The sequence below is a fragment of the Hemicordylus capensis genome, chromosome 15 (genome assembly GCF_027244095.1).
Source record: "Hemicordylus capensis ecotype Gifberg chromosome 15, rHemCap1.1.pri, whole genome shotgun sequence".
Taxonomy (NCBI): Eukaryota; Metazoa; Chordata; class Lepidosauria; order Squamata; family Cordylidae; genus Hemicordylus; species Hemicordylus capensis.
In genome coordinates, this window is record NC_069671.1 from 13,460,052 (window position 1) to 13,476,993 (window position 16,942).

General features: G+C 42.7%; 1 protein-coding gene across 25 annotated transcripts in view; it reads left to right on the forward strand.

Moving 5' to 3' along the window:
* Positions 1–16,942, forward strand: part of CLIP1 (CAP-Gly domain containing linker protein 1) — a 97,349-nt gene that overhangs the window by 40,766 nt on the left and 39,641 nt on the right. For 17 of the 25 annotated variants that reach the window (XR_008312454.1, XR_008312455.1, XR_008312453.1 and 14 more), the window contains exons 7-14: positions 116–219; positions 3,566–3,626; positions 6,388–6,420; positions 10,269–10,373; positions 13,000–13,944; positions 15,199–15,315; positions 16,343–16,400; positions 16,518–16,601. Coding sequence is in view for 22 of the 25 variants with exons in the window: in XM_053279403.1 (XP_053135378.1) it covers positions 116–219; positions 3,566–3,626; positions 6,388–6,420; positions 10,269–10,373; positions 13,000–13,944; positions 15,199–15,315; positions 16,343–16,400; positions 16,518–16,601 (1,507 nt within the window). In the remaining 3 variants the exon portion in view is untranslated. The remainder of the gene's footprint in view (positions 1–115; positions 220–3,565; positions 3,627–6,387; positions 6,421–10,268; positions 10,374–12,999; positions 13,945–15,198; positions 15,316–16,342; positions 16,401–16,517; positions 16,602–16,942) is intronic. The other 8 variants (XM_053279408.1, XM_053279409.1, XM_053279418.1 and 5 more) reach the window with 4 other exon arrangements.

Sequence of the window (16,942 nt, forward strand, 5' to 3'; positions counted from 1 at the left end):
ATTGTAATTCAGCATCTGCAGGAGGGCGGAAGTTGTTCAGCCCTGAGTTAGAGTCTAATATAGCTTGATTTCAATCAACGTGCCACTCATTTTATTACACATCTTTTTCCATCAGCGTATCCTGGAAATGGAAGCCAAGATGGACCAGTTGCGGGCCTTGGTTGAAGCTGCTGATAGAGAGAAAGTAGAACTGCTTAACCAGCTGGAAGAAGAGAGAAGGTAAGCTTCAGCAACACCACCAGGAAGTTTTTCACACCCGGCTTTTAGTTCAAAGCTCCTCCAGAATGGAGGGTGTGCGTTCACATATCGTCCAAATTTGCCCCAAGGTCCCTGTGAGCTATCACGAAGCAATTCACCCAAAATTTGAGTTTTTCATCATGCATTGTAGCCCGCTTTATATCCTGGGTTTAAAAAAAAAAAACACTTTTTGCATTGGTTTCTTGGGGCAATTTCAAACTAGCAGTAAAGCCTCACAGCAGTAAAACCCTGCTGTCTGGGAAAGCCTTCTGTCTGGAAAAGCTCCAACAAATGTAGAAAGACATGGTGTGTTCTTTTGGGATCAATTATTCCTGTTACCTGAGTAGGTTTTAGCAAGTCACCCGCATAAGTTACTGGTGGTAGTGATGAGGAAGAAGAAGGCTCAAATCCTGGTGAAGATGGTGAGGAAGAAATCCTAACTGCCCTTTGATTTAGAGTATGATTGTGAGACACTTACTCTCCCGTCTTCTGTACTGTGAACCCGCCTCTATTCATGCCACTTCTCTCTGTTATGGCTTTCCTGAAAGAACCTGGGAATTTTTATGAAATTGCTGATGGTTCTCTCTCTAGTGATTCAGGATGCCTTAGGTGGTAGGATTTGCCCTCTCTCTCAGTTCCTCACCTCTCTTTTGCAAGGTTGTGAGGATGAACCGGATAATGTTTATGGAGGCTCTGAGGCAAACTCTCTACTTTTGGCTGATGAGAAAGCCATGATGGGACACCAGTTTGATGACAGGACAGAGGCATGCATAGCTACTGCAATGCATGGAAATTGCAGCTCAGGGACACTTTAATTCTGTCCCTAGTTGGCCTTGAGCTCACCTTGAGCAAGTTGCTAGGCAACCTAACAGTACGCCTGTACTTGGCTGGTATGCATTAACTGAACTGGCATTTTACAGCTCAGGAGATGTTCACGGCGTTGGCCATCTAGTATTTCTCCTGCTTCCCTTATAACTTGTAATTGAACAGCCTGTAGGCCTTTCATCCTCAGAAAAAGAACTGCAGAGTCAACAGAAACTACTGAGAAATGCACGTGTAAAATGGAGTCTCTCTGCTTCCCACTTTCAAAACCTCATTGTCCCGTCCTCCCAAGTTCTGTTTCTGATGTGGGTCTGATTCATACATTACGTTGACCATAAAATCTGCTTGAATTCAGAAGAATGTTCTAGTTTTTCTCTAGTGTTCAGACATTAGGAACATAGAAAGCTGCCATATAATGAGTCAGAGTCCATCTAGCTGTGTATTGCCTACACAGACTGTCTCCAACGTTGCAGGCAGGAGTCTGTCTCAGCCCTATCTTGGAGATGCTGCCAGGGAGGGAACCTGGAACCTTCTGCATGCAAGCAGGCAGGTGTTCTTCCCAGGGGAATGTCTTACAGTGCTCGCACATTGGCCATGATGCAGTATGAGGGGCAACATAGATAGATAGATTTTTATTTCAGTCATTGACCAGTAAAGAATACAGTTACACAGACTCAGAACAAATTTTACAGACAATATAACAAAACCTAGCCATTCTGCAAATAATCTCCTTATTGGTGTTTGCTAATAAAAAAATTAAAGTCATCAGGACATCCAGGGAGGTTTTCCAATAGAGGGGAAATTAATCTTAAACGAATATCCTTATAGAAAGCACAATATAGGATGACATGTGAAGCGGTTCCTGCGGCCCCAGAGCCACATGGGCACAGTCAGGAGGAAAAAGGTATCCCTCCAAACCTCCAAGAACTGCCCTAGGTAGTGCATTAACACACGCTAAAGTAAAGGCACGCCTAAATTTAGACAGAGATACTTCACTTAAATATCCCGCTGGTTTAAAGTTGATGGTTTGGTTCCCTGTATAAATACCACTCTTGAGACCAGCCAGTTCATCCTGTAGTTCTATAGCTAAAATGCGTTGTTTAACCACCTTCGTGGCCTGTTCTAGTCCTAGGCCAATTAATTCAACTGGGGAGAGTCCGTAATGAGTGAATTTATTTATGACTAAAGACTTCCATTTAAATTTGTGACCATCCATCATTATTAAGGAGGCTAATCCCCCTTGAACAAGAGCCAATTTTAGCCAAAACAGAATCATACAACACCAATAACATGACTCAAGCCTAATAAGTCCCACCTCACTGCGTATGGCACGCAGCGAGGGACTTGCAGTGTCTAATAAACTTAGCTTGTATGGCTTCTAAAGGCGCATAGGAATTCTTACAATAATAAAAAAAAAAATACATGTTTACAATAAAAAATATTAAACCTATTTATAAATGCCTATATACCATGTTTCAACAAGAATGTGCTCAAAGTGGTTTATGTAGCAGAAGCAATATATCTTTAGCAGATATATTCAGAATAGCAGAAGTGGAGGAGAGCTGGGACTGTGGTAGCAAGCATGAATTGTCCCATTTGCTAAGCAGGTCTGTCCTGGTTGCATATGAATGGGAGACTTGATGTGTGAGCACTGGAAGATATTCCCCTGAAGGCAGTGATTCCTAATGTAGGGTCCTTCAGATGTTGCTGAACTACAACTCCCAGCATCCCTAGCCACAGGCTGAGGATGCTGGGAGTTGTAGTTCAGCAACATCTGGTGGAGCCCATGTTAAGAACTACTGCCTTAGGGGATTGGGCCACTCTGGGAAAAACATCTGCATGCTTGCTGGCAGAAGGTTCCAAGTTCCCTCCCTGACAGCATCTCCAAGATTGGGCTGGGAGAGACTCCTGCCTGCAACCTTGGAGAAGCTGCTGCCAGTCTGGGTAGACAATACTAAGCTAGATGGACCAAAGATCTGATTCCGTTGGTAGCTTCTTATGTTTCTGTGAATAAGAAGATGGACATCTTCAAATCCACTGCCTGAGGTAGTCCCTTCACCTTGTCTCAGAGCAGGACTACTTCCAAATGGTATCTAAGTACAAATTGAACTATGCACCTGTAGAAAAGCCCCTATGATGAAGCTGGGTGGCTTTCTTGGTCACTCTGCCAGTGGCAGCCTGGCAGCCACCGAGACTAAGAGAAGATAGCAGATCTGGGAGCTTTCCTATCAAATGGTACTAGATTTGGCCCTCTGATGTTGCCTGACTAGAGCAGGAGGATTATAGGTTGTTATGCAAATGCCTCAGTTGGAACTGGATAGGAGCAGAGAACCCGGGCCTATTCTGTAGGGATTCCAGTTCACGTCCCATGACCTGACATCTCTTTCTTTTCCTAAATGATCAAAAATCATGTCACTGTGATGCTTGATTCCATCCCTCCCACCCCACCCCCATAAAAAGTACCTGGGGAAATCCAACAGACTTCATTTGTACTTTATACTCACAGGAAGGTCGAAGACCTCCAATTCCGTGTAGAAGAAGAATCCATTACCAAAGGCGACTTAGAGGTAAAATGCCTCCAATTCTGTTATGCTGGTTATTTGGTAGGACACTCAAAAGCAAGCCTGTTCTATTTGCTGTTAGTCATAAGAGTATAAAAATATTGCATTTAAGCTGTAAGACGACAGTCCAGAAACAGACGTAACAAGTGGAGATACCATCTCACTTTCTGGAATCCGTTCTAATATTCTGTGACTTAAAGGATTGGTAACACTATTTTTTTTTATAATTCTATGTCATGGGTTATATATCTGAACAAGTACTCTTGTTTTTTAATTCCATTGTTTTCACTCTCTTTAAATACAACTTTGCTAACGTTTTTCCAGATTATTTAGTAAAATTGCCAACTAGCAATCCAATGCTGAACTTATTAAACTCGCAATGTACAGCTACTGAAGTTAATGCTGGAGGCCAGTAAAATTTGCTCTAAGGCCAGAGGAATAGCCTAGCACTGCTAATTAGCCTTGGCCAGGGGTTTCCCAACCAGTGGCACTCCAGATGTTGCTGAACTACAACTTCCATCAGCCCCAGCTACAATGGATTGTGGCTGGGGATTATGGGAGTTGTACTTCAGCAACATCTGGAGTGCCACAGGTTGGCAACTGCTAGATAATTACTTTTGCTAAATGTTGTCCTGCACTCCTCAGCAAAGATTTGACTTTCCAAGATGGTGTTCCATTAAATTTTCGGGTGAGGTGCAACAGTTGGTGCTGAGTAGTGTTCCCTCTAACAGGGATTCCCAGATGACTACAATTCCCAGAATCCTGCAATGCCTTTTGCTTGGGCATTCTGGGAGTCGTAGTCAACAACATCTGGGTATCCCTGTTAGAGGGAACACTGGTGCTGAGCATCCTTACTTCATTGCTAGACATGCATATATTGGGTGATATAGAAATAAGATGAAAGAAAATAAATAAATGCACACCCATGCCAACCTCTGTAGGCACATGTTCGATTTGTGGATTCAGAGTTAGAGGAGAAACTCAAGGCAAACACTGCCAGTTTTGTAAGCCTCATTACTAATATTGGCTGCCTTGAAGTTGCTTTACTGTATTCTCATTTCACCTTTAAAAAACCAGGATGCTTAGTTAGGTGCTTTTATCCCTGTGTCATGTGCAATGCAGGTTTCAAAACTGACTTATAGAGCTGCGAACCGTTTTTGGCTGGAGGTGCCAGCCGTCTGTCGAGATGTCGCTTTCACATTAACATCTTCTGTAGTTCTGTTTAGTCTTTCATCCATTTTTATCTGGGACCTTTGTGGACTGCTCATTTACCTCCTCAGCCTGTGATCGTATATATGTTTTTGTTTTGTCAAATGGATTTTATTTTTTAAGGACTGTCTTCAGTATGATAAAGGGTGGAGTTCTACAATCTTCCTCCCGCCGTGTGTGGGAGGAATCCCTGCTAACTGAGCAAAGAGGCACCTTTTTAAAGTGGTGGTTTTCTTTATTGAGCAGGGGGAGAGTAACTGGCCCTAGCTACCCCCAGCCCAGCGTCCCACCAGTGACTGTTGCTGGTGCCTGTCTTGTGTTTCTTTTAGATTGTGAGCCCTTTGGGGACAGGGATCCATCTTTATTTATTTCTCCGCTCTGGGAACCTTTGTTGAAAAGTGGTCTATAAATATTTGTAGTCGTGGTGGTGACTGTTTCCCTCTTCTCAGTATTTCAACACACTCTTTTGGTCTCTGGCAAATTCAGTTTACGGAAGGCATGTGGGCTGCTTGCCAGGCTTGCATCCTAGACCTCTCAAACAATGACTCACTGTATTTACAGGTTTGACCAAAAAGATCACCCAGCCCTTCACTTTCTTCTCTCTCTCTCTCTCTCTCTCTCTCTCTCTCTCTCTCTCTCTCTCTCTCTCTCTCTCTCTCTCTCTCTCTCTCTCTCACACACACACACACACACACACACACACACACACACACACACACACACACATTATTATTATTATTATTATTATTATTATTATTATTATTATTATTACATTTATATCCCGCTCTTCCACCAAGGAGCCCAGAGCAGTGTACTACATACTTAAGTTTCTCTTTCACAACAACCCTGTGAAGTAGTTTAGTCTGAGAGAGAAGTGATTGGCCCAGAGTCACCCAGCTAGTATCATGGCTGAATGGGGATTGGAACTCGGGTCTCCCCAGTTCTATTCCAGCACTCTAACCACTACACCACGCTGCTTTTCTGTAGTGTGATCCCTCGCCCCTGGAAAGCAGACACAAATATGGCAGGCATCATGTGGGCAGGGCCAATCACGTGTATGTCTGCCACCTATTTATTTTATTTATTTCTATCCCACTCTTCAAGGAGACCAGAGCGGTGTACATTGTTATATTTATCCTCACACCAACCATGTGAGGTAGGCTAGGTTGAGAGAAAAGTGGCTGGCCCAGAGTCACCCAGTGAGTTTCGTGGCTGAATGCGGATTTGAACCCGGGTCTCCCTGCTCCTCAGTCCAGCCCTCTAACCACTACACCACAGACGCAGCTAGGTGGTTTCAGCATTAATACATGCCTCCAGTGATGTGAGATCCCATCATAGAGGAATGGTTCCTAGACTGCTCTGCCTCTTTCCATTTTCATCCTAAGGTCATAATGGGAAAGGGAGGGAGATTCCCTGAGAGAGACCAAAGCAATTTTATAAATCCACCCCCCACCCCACCTGTTTCAAGAGCTTGCCCTGAGTGTTTTTGCCTCCGTTTATTACCTTTGATATTGAGCATTAAGGTGAAGAACTCTTTTTGTTTCATTTTTGCTGTTAGCGAAAGAGGCAGATTTCGGAAGAACACGAGAATGTAAGAGGACATCTGAACGTGTGGAGGCATTCCCCACCTTAACACAGATGATTTACCAATAGAACATTTGTGGATGATCTGCTTAAACCACTAATTACTTAATTCGCAGTTGAGGCATCAGCTTCCCTGTTTGTGTGCATGTAGCTTCAACAACCGTTGCAGCAATTTTATATCTAGGAACTTCACAGGCAGCCTTTTAATTCAAGAAAGGAACTCAGTAGTTGCAAACGTGTGTGTGTGTGTGTGTTGTTCCAGTCCTCAAGTTTAATTCAGTTGTGGAAGGTTTTGTAGAAATACGATCTTGTAGTCCATTTCTTTAGAACTCCCAGAGCTTTCAACATCATACCAGTATTCTGCTGGCTGACTCAAGAGCTCCCACTAGTGTTCAGTGAATAATAATTGCAGAGCCTAAATTGGATATTATCCTGCATGGTTTTCCTTCCATAAAAGAAGAGAGAGGATCATTTACAGCGGAGAAAGACACTATAAATGCTAATCAGCACTTGCAGTTTCACCCAGCTGTCCAATTATCAGTGGGTTATTATATCTTCCTTCGTTTCCATAGGTTATTTTTTATTTATTTTTTCCCCTCAATGTCTAGAAAGAACTTTACCAGTCTAGTTAGGATCTTTTTTGCTCACTTCCTCGACACACAAAAGCATTTTCAAGAAGATATCTGCGAAAGAACTGGCTGCCTACTCCCACCCAGCTCCCAAGCGAAATTCTTGTTTCCTGCTATGCATTCTTCGGTATTCCGTGTGCGGTGCTTCTGCAGTGATCTGGGGCTCTTGTCGTCTTCCCAATAAAGCTCATAGCGGGGTCAAATGAAATTTGCATGTAGCCTGCCCCTTTTTCGTATTTTATGCTCTCCACACCTGCCCAAATCTTTTCTGTGTTGAGCCTCCCTGTCTCCTTCAGGCATCTTCCCTCTTGGAAGGCCTGCCCCACTCGCCTACCCCACAGATGTTCACAGAATCAGGGGCGTAACTATAATAGGACAAGGGGAGACAGTTGTCTGGGGGCCCACTGCCTGGGGGGGGGCCCAGAGGCAAGTCACATGACTGACTCCCCCAGCCGCGCACCCGCCCAGGCTTCCTTCAGTTGTATGCATCCTCCGAAACTGATGTGAGTCTTAAGACCTGGAACTACCAGAACAGCATGTCTTTCTCTAGTACTATTAAATGACTTGCATCGTCCACAGTTTACAAAACCTTTAAAAAAAAATTTAGGACGATGTTCTATTGTGGCACATAGGGGTTTATATATATATTTATTATATATATAATATAAATTTTTTATAAATTTTTAACTCTGCTTTTTGTTACCACTATTCAGCCTCATTTAAGATTTCTTGACTTCATGAGCTGAGCTTCAGTGAGGGGGGCGCATTCTAAAATATTGTCTCTGGGCCCACTCCAACCTTGTTACGCCTCTGCACAGAATGCTTTTATTTGAGCATTTGCAAAAAATAAAGAATCCTCCCCTCTGAGTGTGTGTGTGTGCGCACGTACGCACACACACATACATACACCTCTGAACCACTCTCTCCATTTTGCAGTTTCCATGGTGGAAACAGGCACTCCCAGAACGGTCCCTCTTCTAAAATTTATGATTATTATTATAATATGCATTTCTAAGGCCCCTCTATATAAAAACTCCCTGCAAATAGACAACTTGCCCAGCAAGGGGAGAGGTTCTAGTCCAGTTCGCTCTCCGGTGGGCTAACTTACTGCTTGCATGGAGTTGTTAACCAGAGGGGGATTGACAATGTGGAGGAGAGCATCTAACTGTAGTTCCCCACTGCTAGCCTGAACTGGCACGGTCCATTCTCCCCCCCCACTCAGGATTTGGTCTGCTCACCTCCCTGCATATGTAGAACAGGCCTTAGATACTCTCACGGGGAAGGGAGTCATTTTTAAAACTGGCTTTTCTTTGATCTCACTAAGCCTGCTGTGTCTTCAGGCAAGAACAAAACTCAACCAAGACCTCCCAGGTCACACCCAATAATTTTAATTCTGGAGGCACCTCCCCTGCCAGGCAGGCTAGTCATGAAATGAATAAACTCTTTCATCATCTGTCTTGAATGTAGGCTTTTCTTGGTAGAGTTTAGAAATACCATTTATATCCACGTCCTAAACATGTAGCACAGCAATATGCCCCATTTGTCACTCAGTTTTCACTTCCAAGTTCTGTGTTTAGGGTCTGTGCTGAGTGTCAGCAGCTGGAGGCTCCAGAGCCGAATCTGCCCGCTTGCTGCCTGGCCCTCCAGTTGCCAAGTGAGCAGCAAAAGATGTGAATGAAAATGGGTATCTGTTGTAACAGTTGCAGCAAGAGAGAGGCGTGTAAGCCAGAATGGGCCCTCGCTCAGTGGCAGAACATCTGCTTGGCATGCAGAAGGTCCCAGGTTCAATCCCTGGCAGCATCTCCAAGATAGGCCTGGGAAAGACTCCTGTCTGAAACCTTGGAGACGCTGCTGCCAGTCAGTGCAGACAGTATTGAGCTCGATGGAGCAAGGGTCTGCCTCACGATAAGGCCGCTTCCTGTGTAAGCCGTTTTCCGTGCAGCCCACTTCAAGGATGGGGTTTGAGGACTCCTGGCCCTCGGCCAGCACCCCTTACTTCTCCACATCATGTTTCTCCCCCCCCCCAGCCCCACCCTGGTGGAAAATGAAAGGATTCCTTGCTGTATGTTCCCAAGTGACTGTTCTGAAGTACCATAATGTGTAAACCTCACTGCTTGCCATTGGGGTTCAGAAGCATGCCTTTATACATGTGTTCAGTGCCTTTGTGCCTTTGAACATTGCAAACCACTCAACTCCTCTTAGTTCACTTCCTTACCAGAAGCAGTTTCCAACCACTAAGCTGGGTTTCCTCCTTTTCTTCATGTCTTCTGAGCAGTTTTTAGCAGACCCTTGTGAATACACATTCTGCACAAATCTACTAATAAGATGTTGCTGAGAGACCACAGATGACTTCAAAAATGTACTTCCAAAGAGCTAAAGTTATATTTAGTTCCTCTCCTAGGAAGCAATGGCTTAAATTTGGGGCAGATATGTACCATTTCTATGCTTCGAGCAAGGTATGAATCTTAACTCTTCTAGCTTTGACAGCAGAAACTGATCACCATAGCAAGAGAGAGAGGTTTATAACCCTCTAAAGCAGGGCTGCTCAAATTTGGTGGTCCTGCAGATGTTGGCCTACAGTTCCCAGAATCCCTGACTATTGGCCACTGTGGCTAGGGATTATGGGAGTTGTAGTCCAAAAACAGTTGGGCAGGCCTGCTCTAAAGTAACATTCATACTTTGCAGAAAATGAGGTCAGACTTTTGCCTACTACAGTCTATTTAAAAAAAAAAAAAAGCCAGCCACATTTCCTGATAAACCCTAGAAGGCCAATGCAGACAGGAACTCCTCATTCGCAGCAAGGAGATGGACAGAATAGCGCCTGGCAACGCATTAACTATTCTAATTTGTGCTGATAATTGTCACAAACGGAGAAATAACTTGGCTGCATGACTTTACCTTGCCACTCTCATGTTTTTGTCCATGCTCCACCGTCTCTGTCTCTGTCTCTGTGTGTGTACACCTGTATACCTGTGTGTGCCTCCATCTCTTCTTTCAGCCTATCAGCCATCAGTCACACTTCCCCGTCGGTCTCTCTCATCTGCCCCCTCACCCTGTTTTGTGTTTTGTTCCCTTTTTCTTGTGTTGTCCACTTGCATTTTTGCTGCTCATCACTGGGAGAAGACAACGGGTGGCACGGCCTGCATGCAACTCCTCTTTTCCCCTCTTGTGCTGGCATGTGATGGTGGCACTGTTGTGTTCTCTTCCTTTCCCTTTTTACTAACAGACGCAGACCAAACTGGAGCATGCCCGCATTAAGGAGCTTGAACAGAGCCTGCTCTTTGAAAAGACCAAAGCTGACAAACTCCAGAGGGAGTTAGAAGATACTAGGGTAATGGACTTCGATATTTACGTGGACAAGACCTGGTGGTTTTGTTTTATTTTTTTTCTGGGTTTTGTGTTTTTGGTTTTTTTTTTGGTGGTGTTTTTTTTTTTTTTCCCCTCTCTTCTTTTTTTCTTTTTGGTATATGGGTTTTTTTGTTTATGATGGTAATGGATGCTGGAAAAATGTCTGGGGACAGCCCATGTTCCTGCCTCCCACTGCCATTCCACTGTTCAAGAATAGTGCCACGATATCAACCTCAGTTCTGCCTACAGTGCTCTACTTAAAATAGCTTTTTTCCACAACCAAACTTAGGAAAGATACTTTCGAAGAAAAAGACAGAGTGGAGCTGCCTAAAGCAACCAAGAATGTTACAAATCTATGGGACAGTATTCCACAGAGAAGGCTTTTATTGCTCAGTGTTTTTAATTAAACCTCACTCTTCAGCAAATGATAAAATAATGCCTTGTTGAGGACAAAGTTGGTGGTGGTTCAGACTGGTAGTTATTCCAGTGGTCATCTATGTTCTACGGAAAAGTCTTGATACTACCTAGCTAGCTCAGTACCTTGCTTTATTGCTTGGCTGGTGGTTTAAGGCTTTTTATGAGGGCTTCTTGGGGTTCTACATTCTGCAGCACACTTATCCAATTCTCCTTCTTACATAACCCTGCCCACCCATCTAAGGATGCAGTCAGCACTGCTTGGCCTATTGCTATGAACTCTGCTCAGTTTTAAAGCTTAATGGTAGCAACCCCAGTCCTTGGTGTGCACTGGCATGAGCTTCCTTGAAGACCTCTACAGAGCAGCAAGCCTTGCTCCTGAGGTCACGACGCATGGAGCAGTCATCCACTCTATGGCATCTTACCTGGATCTAGATTATCTTGGACGTCTCACCCCTTCCCAAGGTTTGGGGAAGTTCAGTTTTTGCTGTCAACCAAACTGTAATGATAAACTTCTCTTTTGTACTCCTTAGCAAACACAGCACAGCTGTTTTTCATGTTCTGTCTTGACAGAGATAATGGTGTGCAAGTACCGCTTGGAGCATCCCTTTAGTTTTTAACCTGTGCCAACTGGGCATTCCACTTCTGAGCTAGAGACCAAGCCCCAGTTCTTTACATCAGGGATGTTAGCTTGCTGACACCTTCTCTGAGCTGCTCTTACAGACGATCCAGTTCGCTTTTGCGGCTGCATGAGAGTTTTAATTAAATTGATCCACTTGCTCCCTGTCAGAAAAGTGCCACTGCCTAAATATTGGCATGTTGCTTGTTTACAGTCTTTTTACAAAAAGGAGGGACTTCACAAGGATAAGGAGTGAGCTTGTGTGGATGAAGTTAGAAAATTTCTCCTGGTTTTCAGGGACTGGGGGGAAATCTCCACATCGAGGACTTTGACAAGTTTATTTTTATTCTGCAATTCTAGTTGCGTTATTTGCAGGCACCATATGTGGACTCCTATGTCTAACACAGAATCATCTCTAGTGAACTTCTAATTTGGTTTCCGAGAGCAAGGGGCCATGTTGTACTCCTGTGAATACAAATAAATTCACATATTTCACTAAGAACTGAGTCAAGTGCTCTTTAAACCAGCATCCAAATTCGTGCTGAATTAGAATGAAGTTTCCCCGCAATTGCTAGCTTTCTCATTTTGCATTGAACTGGTGCTTATAATGATTTATTTAGAGAAATTTGTCTATTTTTTTAGCATCTTGTGTCTCCTTGGTAAATAGTCAGTGGGTGTGATTGGAGACAATTCTCTTGGAACTTCACTAAAGATAATAGGTTCTTCTTGACTAGATACCTTCATGTTGGTCACCTTTAGTCAAGTCCTTGCTGTTCACAGCAACACTTTTTTTAAAAATCTCAGAAATGTGCAAAGTTTAAAGAAGTGCACCCAACTTTTTAAAAAGTTTACAGATGAGAGATTCTATTAATGTACCTGAAAAAGCCAAGGGAAGTGGTAGCTTCTTAAATATATAGGATCCAAGGCCACTCCTTGCAGTATGATCAGAGGTCCATACTCCCAGGTCCAGTCAAAACACAACCTGCCTCATTCTTTGAAAACTACAAGTAAAACATGCTCCTCTGTGTGATGGTCTTAGATGTTTAAACCCTCCAGTTAATGTCTCTTATAAGATAATGCTGCTTTCAGTATCTGTATAAAATAGCAACATTCCACTATTCTCAACATTTACCTTTTCACTTAAAAACAACTCCTCAGTGAGGTGGTCTGCTAAACTTTGATAACATCTGCAAGCTACAGTTTTTAAGCTTATTGCTTAATAATCTGTCTGTCTTTCACTAACTTCAGCCAGATAACCAACCCTTCTTTTCAGCTGGAGTCAAAATATTGAATATGCAAGAGGACTGTGGCTTTTAGTATAAAGAGAGGCAAAATGAAGGGCATGTTCAATTACTTTTAGTATAGCCTTTATAGAGTTCTATTAGCAATATCATCAAGAACAGACATTCAAACTAGATTGCCAATACATAGTTCACCTTCTAGAAGCCCGCATTCAAGGTCCTAGAAAAGTTATATTGTTACATTGAGATGCTGAGCAGTTTATCCCTCTGTATTTTTAAGTGTCATCTATTGTAATTTCTCTCTCTCTCTCTCTCATATATGCTGTTGATCCTAGGTGGCCACTGTATCTGAAAAATCTCGAATCATGGAATTAGAAAGGGATCTAGCACTGCGGGCAAAGGAAGTAACTGAGCTACGAGCAAGACTAGAGTCCAGTAAACCCGTCAGTAATGTGGACACTTCTCTCTCGTTGTTACAAGAAATCAGCACTCTGCAAGAAAGAATGGCATTGCTAAGCAAAGAACATCAGGATGAGATGAAGTCGTTGAAAGAGAAGCTTGAGACCAGTGGAGAATCTTATCAGAAGGAGATCAAAACGTTGCTGGCATCCCACAAAAAGATGACAAAAGAGAATGAGTCTCTGAAAACAAGACTGGATGATGCCCACAAGGAGAATCTAGAAGTGACTGAGCTGTGGAAATCCAAGCTAGAGTCTGCTATTGCTTCCCACCAACAAACCATGGAAGGGTTGAAGACTTCTTTCAGCAAAGGGGTTGGGGCCCAGGAGGCTGAATTTGCAGAGCTCAAGACCCAGATTGAGAAGATGAGAGTAGAGCACCAGAGTGAAACATCCAATTTGAAGCTCAAGCAAGAAAGTGAGAGGTCACTGCACCAGAAGGAGGTGAACGCTCTGAAAGAGAAACTGCTGGAGGTCGCTGACGAGAAGGAGAGAAACCTGGAGGCCTTAAAGACCAAGCTGGAAAGCGCTGAAGATCAGCATCTGGTAGAAATGGAAGACGCTCTAAATAAGTTGCAGGAAGCTGAAATCAAGGTAAAGGGGCTAGAGGAGTTCCAGGCCAAGTGCAATGAACAGGCCAAGGCTATTGATGATTTCAAAGCCAAGATCAAAACCACTGAAGCGAAGCTCTTGGAACTTGATGCTCTTCAGAAGGCTGGTTCTGAAGGTAAACTGAAGTTGGAGAAACTTAGCAAGGAGCTTGAGGCAGCTGAAAAAAAGATACAAAACTTAGAGAACGAAAGGAATAATGAAAGTAGCCAGGTTCGTACCATCATCCATCCATTTTGTTGCATTTCCCCCTCTTTTTCCCTTCTTTTAAACTTTAATTTGATGTGCTCTATTTCAGGCAAGCATCTCTACAAAACTGTGTTTTGAAATAGTATTTTTGCTCATCTGAAATTTTAAGAATATATACACAAAACAGGCACCACATACACAATGCAACTGGAAGACTGTTTTTGTAGAATATTTCATGTAGCATTGGGCACACTTCTTTTTTTGTATGTGTTTTGTACTGCTAGTTTCCAGACTCCTAATCTAAAAATCTTGATTTCTAGGGTTCCAAACTCTCCTCCCTCTTGCCCCCCTCGCTCCCTCCCTCTTGCCCCCCTTGCTCCCTCCCTCTCGCCCCCTCCCTCTCCTCCACTCCTTCTCTGGAATATTTAGAGAGAGAGAGAGAGTGTTATCTATAGAGAGAGTTTTAGATATATAGATATATATATATATAGAGAGAGAGAGAGAGAGAGAGAGAGAGTTATATATATAGAGAGAGAGAGAGAGAGAGAGGGAGGGAGAGCTCTATCTAGCTAATTTACTTGGCTCTCAGTATTCTGTCCAGATTGAGCTAAGGAGTAGGTATTGAGCTTGTGTTCCCTGCCCTTATCCTCCACCCCATTATGCCTGGAACACAGGATCTCCCTGACCCAATGAGAGAGAGCCTACATCTTTAGAAATTGGGAACAAAATCTTGTAGAAGTTGACAGCTTTAGTTCCTCCTCCAGTTGCTAAAGTTAAATCTTTATCATTCAGAGGCTATTCCTCTTCTACACAATAGCTCACAGTTTTGGTCCCACTAACATACACCATAATGTGACCATAATAACATACACCATAATATTTTCAGTGTGATCAAAATAATTATCTGCTGAGTCTTAAATTTAGAGCTAAGCTCAGTTGATTTCAATAGAACTTGTTTTTGGACTGGAACCTTAAAAGGAGAGGACTTTCAAATTGCAACAATATGTTCTTTAGGCATAAATAATACTATAAATAACACTTCTGAGCACAATTCAAATTTATTTAATATACCATTTTCCTCTTCAGTTTATGTCTGTGTTTATTTAGCTTCATCTCAGATGTGTGTGTGTGTGTGTGTGTAATTTTATTTTAATTATTGTATATATACACACACACATACATATATATATATACATATAATTTGCCATTTCAACAACATCCTTCATTTTGTTCCTTTTGTGACTTTTATTTTTCACCTCACATGATCATTCTTGCTAGGCTGGTAATACTGTCAAAGAACTTAAGGAGAAAGAGCAAAAGCTGCTTAGTCTTGAGAGTAACTTGATTGCAGTAAATCAACTAAAAGATTCTTTGGAAGAGGAACTTCTAGATTTGGTGAGTAACAATGGGTAATCGTGCTCTATACTCTTAAATTTTGCTTTGGGACATCTTAGAGGGGAAAGATTTTCACATCCTTACACGGGCAAGCTTCTGTTTCTTGAGTGACATAGAGCAAAGAACGGGTAGGCTCAAACTCCATGACTTTGAACATTGCCACCTTAGCGTATGCCCGAAATATCCGTGTTCCCTGTAAGAGGGAATCCCAGATGTTGTTGACGACAGCTTCCAGAATCCTTAGCTGCAATGGGCTTTGGCTTGAAGATGCTGGGAGTTGTAGTCAAGGACATCTGGGTTTTTCTGTTAGAGGGAACACTGAGGAGCCTTTCTGCATGATCGGTTTGGGGGGATATTTGCACAACTGAATCTTTGCTTTCCAGTTGTTGTTCTTGTTGCAGGTAGTCTGCATGGCTCTCCTGTCGTTTCAGGCACATCATCTTTTCTAAGCATTTCAAGTGCAATATTGTGTATCTGGCAAAAAGCTATGCTCTCTTCCTTCTTCCCCATAGAATATTCACTGCTAATGTAGTGGTGGGAGTATCACAGGCATCTATTGGGTATTGTCTGAAACAAAATTAGGGACACGCAACACATTCTCCTGCACACGCTGCTCCTGTGGCATTTGGTTGAAACGCTGGGGTTTTTTCTTATTAATTCTTCACTTATTGTGTGCCCTCCCGCTGTACCCATCCTGCACAGGAGCTGACATCTGGAGAATAACGTTTTTAAATAGTGTTATGAAAACTTTTGCATACCCTCTGCAATATTAGCAATCTTTCCTCTGTAACTTATCTGTGAGATCATTTAATAAAAAATTCTTGTTCAGATTCATTATTAATTGTCAGGTGCTATGATGAATATGAAAAGGAGATTTTTTTTTTTAAAGAAATCTGGTTTAAAGCTATATTGAGCCTATTGGATCTAAAAAAAAATGTTGGTGGTATTTTCCAGTGTGGTCTGTACATCCAGACATATCAAACCGAGTATTTAAGCTGTGCTTCTTAATGTTTTTTCATTCCCCTAGAAAGGAAAGTTTACTAAAGCTGCTGATGAGTCAGAAAGTGTACAAAAATCTATGCAAGGTAGGTTTCTTTAGAATTTAAGTTAATCTTTCTCTCATACATGCCTCACGAAATAAGAATAGCTCTTCCAAGAAGTGGGACTGGCCTTTGACTAACACCGCCATTTTATTCTCTTAGAAACTCTTGAAAAACTAAACCAAAAAGAACAGCAATTTGCACTTATGTCATCGGATCTAGATCAGCTCAGAACTAACTTGACAGGTAAGCAGGGTGGGGCAAAAGAAATGATGTATGTGTTTTCTTGTGATGTGTTTGCTGTTACAAGGAGGTGCATGAATGTGTTTGTCAATTCTGCACTGAGCCCTGGAAGGTTGCATGTGACGCCTGGCCATTTCACTAGGAAGTATAGACTTTGCAAAGGACCAATAGACCATGACGTCAAACAACCTCCTTGAGTATAATCTCATCACCACCCCAGATTGGCTTTTTAAAAGCCAAATTTTGGTTACGGCCCATTTGACCCACGAGTATACCCCTCAGGTTCTGGCAGGTGCCAGGACTCCTGTCCAGATTCTTCATTCGATCAACCCCATGGGTGCTTC